This window comes from Daucus carota, chromosome 8 (genome assembly GCF_001625215.2).
Source record: "Daucus carota subsp. sativus chromosome 8, DH1 v3.0, whole genome shotgun sequence".
NCBI lineage: Eukaryota > Viridiplantae > Streptophyta > Magnoliopsida > Apiales > Apiaceae > Daucus > Daucus carota.
This window is the reverse complement of record NC_030388.2, coordinates 25213114-25220352: the sequence shown is the minus strand read 5'-3', so window position 1 is coordinate 25220352 and position 7239 is coordinate 25213114. Positions and strand designations below refer to the sequence as shown.

General features: G+C 32.8%; 1 protein-coding gene across 1 annotated transcript; it reads right to left on the bottom strand.

Moving 5' to 3' along the window:
• Window positions 1–550: 550 nt before the first annotated feature.
• On the bottom strand, window positions 551–5854 carry LOC108200126 (2-oxoadipate dioxygenase/decarboxylase, chloroplastic). The gene is made up of 7 exons (XM_017368205.2): window positions 5404–5854; window positions 3806–3955; window positions 3338–3553; window positions 2376–2497; window positions 1996–2159; window positions 1722–1876; window positions 551–868 (listed from the first exon to the last, which is right to left on the bottom strand). Exons 1-7 carry the CDS (start codon window positions 5632–5634, stop codon window positions 770–772), a joined length of 1137 nt encoding a protein of 378 aa, XP_017223694.1. The 5' UTR covers window positions 5635–5854; the 3' UTR covers window positions 551–769.
• Between the last annotated feature and the right edge of the window lie 1385 nt (window positions 5855–7239).

Here is a 7239-nt window from a genome sequence, read left to right as displayed (position 1 = left end):
CCTGTGTGTTCTTTCTCTCCATGTGTGTATTTTGAAGAGATCTCCCAACTTTTCTTTTCAAGTAGTAGAACTAAAATGCAATACACATCTTGTTCAGCTGGATCTTAAATCTTCTCTCATTGGTTGTGAAGGGAGAGGATAGAAGCCACGGAGCTATGTAAAATAGAGCCAAACAAAATCTTAAAATAATGACTTGACTTGGTGTGACAAGTGATTGGCTTAAATTGTGAGTTTAGAATTTTATATTGTAGATGATTTGTGAGTTACTAAAATAATAATATAATAGATTATTTATTTTAGTATTGAAATTGATTTTTCTTATAAAAATCATAAAATAAATTGATCAAAAAAGTGCATCCCAGATAATTTTTGGATTTAAATTAGTTTGCGGTTTATTTCTAATTTTTTCCCAAATTTTTGCTGGTTTTTGACTTCATACAATTTTTTTCTAACTTTTTACCAATCTTTTGCCAATTTTTGATGTATCACTAAAAGATAATTTTTAATTTAAATGAAAATGGTTCCATAAAACCCCGGACAAACACACCCATAGTCTTTGTAACCATTCTGATTAAAAACTGAGACATATATTCAACTGTTTACACCAAATGCTCATAGATAGAGAAACACTGTAATGACAAGAAACAACTAGGCGCACACAGCCCTCTGGTTCAAGGCATATTAATTCACCAGCACAGAAAGCACTTCATGGATATACATCCTTGAAAAGTCGAATATGATGGAATGCAGAAGCTGATGCTTCTATCCCTCATCCAGTTCTCCTTGTTAATTGATCCATAGATGTGCTCTCGAAAATCTTGTCAGCATTACCAACTTCGAATCCCTCACGCCTGTGATACTCCTTGATCTTTGCATGTTCACCGCATAAATTGTTAGTAACAAAGCAACTTTGCAAAAACATGCAATACATGACTCTGATAGCAATGTATAGAATTAGGGCTGAGCATTCGGTTCGGTTAACCGAATAGCGAACCGAAATTACCGAAATATTTCGGTTCGGTTAACCGAACCGAAATATTTCGGTTCTTAATTCGGTTATGGTTTTCTGGCTATTTCGGTATTTCGGTTTTTTCGGTTTTTTTACCGAATTAACCGAAAAAACCGAATAACCAAAATATTTAAAATAAAAAATATTTATATTATATTATATACATAAAAGTTTGTTTTTTTAATAAATCTTGACATCTTATATGATATATATATCATATTATGTGCTCATTAACTCAGTATTTTACATCAAAGATGCATCGACTCTAACTGGAAGTCTGTTTTCAGATCTTCTTGCTCGTAATCTCTGATTTTTGCTGATCAGTTTTACAATCTGTCTTCCATGTTCCATTACAGGGGATTCAAGTAATACGGAGCTAAGCTTAAGCTTTTTTCCCGATGTTTTTTTCATTATTTTTGTGAATTTTTTTCATTATTTTTGTGATTTTTGTTCACTATTATAAAATTTCGGTTTTTTATTTCGGTATTCGGTTTTAACCGAAATAAAAAGTTCGGTTCGGTAAAATAACCGAATTAAATTCGGTTTACTATTCGGTTATGGTTTTCGAGCTTATTCGGTATTTCGGTTATTTCGGTATTCGGTAATTCGGTTCGGTTTTTACCGAATACTCAGCCCTATATAGAATTACAAACAAACAACAAACAATTTTTTTCAGAAAGAAGATGCGGGGAAGAAGAAATAAATTTCTAACCTCTTTTTCAGGCATATCTTTGTATTGTGGCAAAACAGTGCGTTCAGCAAATTCTATGTAGGAGCAAGGTACTGAATCTGTGACACCATCAGAGAACTCAAACGAGAATGAGTCTGCCACAGTTGAACTTTGTAGCAGAAGACCATCAGGGCTTACTGAAATTGTTAGAAACAGTTACAACCATCTTTTCCAATAATAATGAGATAACTGGACACTTAGAAGCATAGAAATACAAATAAATTAACTGCATGCCAGGAAGTTATTTAATTCAAACCTTTCAGAACTCCCCCTTCAGAGTTCAACTTGAAACTATTTTCCTCGATGAATCGATTGAAGCTTTCGATATTCTTTAACTGTGATGTTAGACGGTGAACAGATATTGTGACATGATTTAATGCATATCCATTAACTAGAGTCCAAGCAGCATATTCGCTCTCTCTGAAATGCATTGAATTATCATAAGAGACGAATACTCGACGAACACTGAGATATGACAACTAACAATTTGTAGAACTAATAAACTTCTTACTAATATAATAAATCAATATATTGCCAAGAAAATAAGCTCATCAAGTTAATAAAACATAGAAGATATGATGAGCAATGATCTGCAGATTTCCTACTATATCGTTGCACTAAACTAAACATTCATACCTAGCCAATCTCTGGAATTCAGAATGCAATGGCTTCTCCCATGTTAAGGATCCGAGTGCACTCGCAAGTGCTGCGTGATTACAAGCCCTATCTGATATGTTGGTATACTTTCTAATTATATCCTGCATGGAAGAAGGAACCCTCTTGAACACATGGAGATATTTTCGGTGCAAGCAGATAAATATAACTGAAATCAATCAGTATTAGAGCATAAAAAGAAAAAGAAAAAGAAACAGGTTAAAGAAGGCAGCAAGACGAAATCAAAGTTTCTTCTGATTTCCCCACAAGCTGACAAGTATGACAGCATAGATTAGGACCAAAAACATTTGAGACAGGTTAGAATTGAACAAATGTCAAGAAAATGTTGTCCTCTGAAACCTAACATGCACAACTGCCTTTGTTGAAACAAAAGCCTGTCAAGGGTTTCGGCAAAATTTCAACCTAAGCGAGCTTGTCTCATACTACAACTCGATAAGAGAAATACTGAAGAATATATGCATTTTCGTTTTTGTCTACCCTATATTGAAGAAAATCGTTCTTTTACAGCACGTCCAAAGGTAGTTTTGAAATCACAATAACTACAGCTAGTCAGCTATCTTTAATACCAAAAAGTGACTAAGTGCTAAAACAGAACTTCATCTCCAATTCTTGATTCTAGAACCAGATTTATGTCCGACTATTTTTTCCCACCTTTGTCTCTCAATTTTCAGTATATGGATGTTCTGCAGATATTGCTAGAGCTATCCGTGACGCTCTTTCCCATTCAATTATAGCTATGCACTTGATTGATCAGTTTTTAAACATAGATCTGTATTCTAGCAATTGCACAAATTATAGATGCACACCGGACTTGCTCTTATGCAAGGAAATCAGACAAACATCCTCTCTGTCTTTGTTATGATCCCGTAAAATGGCTTTAGTTCTACAGAGCTTGACATCAATTATATAACAAATTAACAAACCTGAGCTTGTGAACTCATTTGATCCACAAGAAGTTCTGATATAAATACTCTGGGCAAGGGACCATTAATACCACTCCCGCCTTCAGGAATTGGAAGACTAGGCGGAGAAAACCAGAAAGCTTTTAACTTTTTTGCTGGAAAGCATAATTCATCTCTTTGAGAATAACCGAAGTCTAGGAAAAATTTAGCCAAAGCATCGATTCCATGACCGTTTACCTGAATAGTAAACCAAAAGTAAGATGTTGAATCAACCGAATGTTTCTTCACATGTCAAAAACTTTGAAACATTAATATAAAAGGCACTAAATTGCGTAGATCTTAAAGGTAAAAAGTTTTATACTTGTCTCGTTATGTAATATGCTCTGGTAAGAAGAATTAATAACATTAACACAAAAAGGAATCTGTCTTTAGCAAAATAATGATCACTTCGAAAGGAACCAATAAACTTAAGCAATAACAAGATTATACCCCAAATGTCCGAAAAGCAATATGATCATAGCATATATGATCATTGTCAGTTGAATGAACAAGCTCCAAAATGGCTTTGGCAGTGGGGTTCCTATTCAGATAAACAGCCTCCATACTTCCCAGTACACTTCTAAGGAATGATACACCTCCCTGCTTTTAACATCAACATCAGCCACAAGACAAAGATATCACATTAAAAAGAAAATTTCATGTCACACACACGCGATACTTTTACTTGAAACACCTTATAATTTTAAAGAGGAAAAAAACCTTAAAACTTAGACATCTTATATTCTACTAAAAGAACATGGACTCCTTGTAATGATGCATAGTTGTGTGTAACTGAGGTCAAGCTTTCCTTTTCTTCAACTTGACACATCAAATTTCTTAATATTGCATTTGGGAACATGTATTTCATTTCAAATGACATAATTTGAGGTGTTATTTCAAATTCTCAAATTTATATTTAGTATTTGAATGTCATGGATTTCAATGAAATCCAAATCCAACTTATTTTATGATCCAAACATGTCATCTGGTCAAATCCAGAATTTCAAATTAGATTCATGTTCCCAAACACCGCATAAATATTACTTGACCAGTTTGCACAACTCGAATACACTTTATATGGCTGTTAACGTATTTGAGGTTTGAAATCATGAACCAACTCCACAAAACTATGATATTATATTTCATCCTCTCTTTCTTGATAAAGATCCACAAGACTGGACCACAATAAAGAAATTTCAGCCTCCCCCTTCAACCACAAATTCTAGCTCAATTATGGAAGGTCATACAACTATTCTACTATCTACTTATAATTTCTGAAATTGAGTTTGCCAGTTTGATCTCTCGTACTATTTTTAGTCCAACAAAAAGTGTCACCTCACAGGAGCTTTGTAGCTGATCCTAGATATACTTGCAATCATTAAGCTGTCATTCTCATATACAGCCAATACTCTTAATATATCAATTAACTTGAAAGCAAGATACATATACAAAATGAATCAGCATAATCACTTAATCCGTTAAACTAAGCAAGCGACTCATGACTGCGAGGAGTTTTATATTTCATTCTTAATTTGAATATTGTCCAAGTTCATGTAAAAAAGTTATTTTGTTGATCCTAAAGAAACGAACGAAATATGTCCAAACCTCTTTCACAGAACTGAGTTGTTTAAAGGGCTTTTTTCAAAAATACTCAAGTTGCAAAAAATATGTTAAAAACTATGGTGCAACCTCATCCTCATTTGCACCGCCAATAACCTGAAAATCAACCGTGTTGCAACCTCGACCTAATTTTGAAAATAAGTTAAGAAACATGGCTATTTTTACAAATTTCCCTTGTTTTTTGGGCAAATTCCTAGTTTGATTCAAAAAGCAGATGATCATCTCCACCAAAATTGATTGTTTTGCGATGACTTTCTCTTTTTTCATTTCTCATATAAAACTTTATACAATCAAACCACACACCTATGCAATCATATATACATGCCTAAGCAGTGCAACAAATAATCACAATAACTTTCAAAACTTTAAAAAAATAAAAAATTGCAGCGATATAAAAGAAGAAAAAAGAAAAAAAAAAAAAAAGGTACCTTGTAATCAGAATCATGAGTCCCATTTCCGTTGTTTGAGTAAGCAGCAGAAACGCCAGCCATAGAGAAACTCCGACAGCCCCCGGGGATCGATTTTGCAGAAAAAACAAGTTTGGTGGGAGAAAAATTATTATGATGATTGTACTTGGGGAAAGAAGAAGAAGAGTTTGGCAAGTAATTAAAATTAGCAGTGTTTGAGATAGAAGAGAGTCTCATCATCATCTTTTTCATCTGAATGATCAGTTTTGTATGTTATTCGAAACTAGTCCACAGCATGGAGGGTTTACGTAACGTCCACTGAGACCAAAAACCCTGTTCAAAAACGACGATACGATTCCTTGCAATCCTATTCTCCTCGAATTTATAAATGGAAAACACTGATTATCATGATATTGTTACCAATTTTTTTTCCCAAATCCTACATGGCAATAGTCGTTGACGTAGTCCGTTCAATTAAAATTATCTATTGAATGAAAACTTTTGAAATAAAATTTGGGAAATATGTTCCAATACTCATCTGAGCAAAATGAGGATGGGATCCTTTATCAAATTTTCAATAATAATATTTTTAAAACTAACTTTGAAAAATGTGAATATAATTTCAAATATTATTTTATAATATTATATTGTTGAGTGTTTAAAATATTTCTTAAGAAACGAAAATTTTATATCATGAAACATTTATCATTTATTTTAAAAAAAATATCTGCAAATCCTAAAAGGTTGTAACATTATGAATTAACGTTATTTTATGTGACGCCGAAAATTGCATCTCACAAAAATATTTCTTAAATGCCGTTACATCGTGTGGTATTTCATCGTTATAAATCTAACAATACATGTTCGATGTTTTAATGCGGTACGGATATTTATATATTTAGGATATAATATAAAAGGATATTTCACCTCTAAATTGTAATACTATATTGACTTCTTCTCACAAAATAATAATAGATATACTATTAATTTATAGCAAGTTTTATTCTACTAGACCCCACAAGCACAAGTTTTAGGTATGACAGCAACAATAGAGTTTTGATTCTTTAGCTAACCTTTGTTCCTTGTCAGTTCCTAAAATTCTCATCTTCTTCGGCCAGCTGAGCTGTGGTGCATGCACTCTCCTGATGCTTATCTGAATCATCCATTTAAGAAATGGAAGATAACTTTGAATTGGAGGAGATATATATATTATCGATAATCTTATCTGAATTAATAAATGAATATATATCGTATCTTTCACGCGTAAATTGGAGTATTTCGCAAGCAATAATCGGTTGGAGTCGAATCAAGTTGGAATATTGAAAAAATAAATTTTTGCGTTAAATTAACTAAAAAATTTGTGTCAACATTTGAGTAAGAAACAATTGAAGCTACAGATGTGCTATGAAATCACGAAAATGACACCCCTGATTCGACAACCAAGTGCAGAGTATGTTTTATCCAATATATTTAGATAAATATCCCGCAATCAGGAATATTTTTTTACCGGCAGACAATATATATCCGGTGTTTTTTAATTGTTTACCGGATAAAATATTCATTTCAATCATCTAGCTATAATAAAAAATAATCACTGAACTGATAAATAATCATCTTACTCGACGGTTAAAAAAAATATTAGAATCTCACCGGGAATATTCTAATTTTGTCCTAATACTTTTTCTTGACAACTGACAAATGATTTATTTTAATTTGTTACGGGTTTCATGTTATTAAAAGTGTTACCGTCTATCCGATCACAAGGAGTGTTTGGGACAACTCTGGGGAAATTTTTCTGGGTAGATCATAAGTAATGGGTGAGGTATCTGCTTATGAAGCTTTAAACACATGGAAATT

Excerpts from the sequence above, each read along its gene's own strand:
- LOC108200126 (XM_017368205.2), bottom strand. The coding sequence starts at position 5,634 with ATGAAAAAGATGATGATGAGACTCTCTTCTATCTCAAACACTGCTAAT. Across the intron at positions 3,956-5,403 it reads CTCATGATTCTGATTACAAG|GGAGGTGTATCATTCCTTAG; the intron begins GTACCTTTTTTT and ends TGTTAAAAGCAG. Across the intron at positions 2,160-2,375 it reads GAATTCCAGAGATTGGCTAG|AGAGAGCGAATATGCTGCTT; the intron begins GTATGAATGTTT and ends AATGCATTTCAG.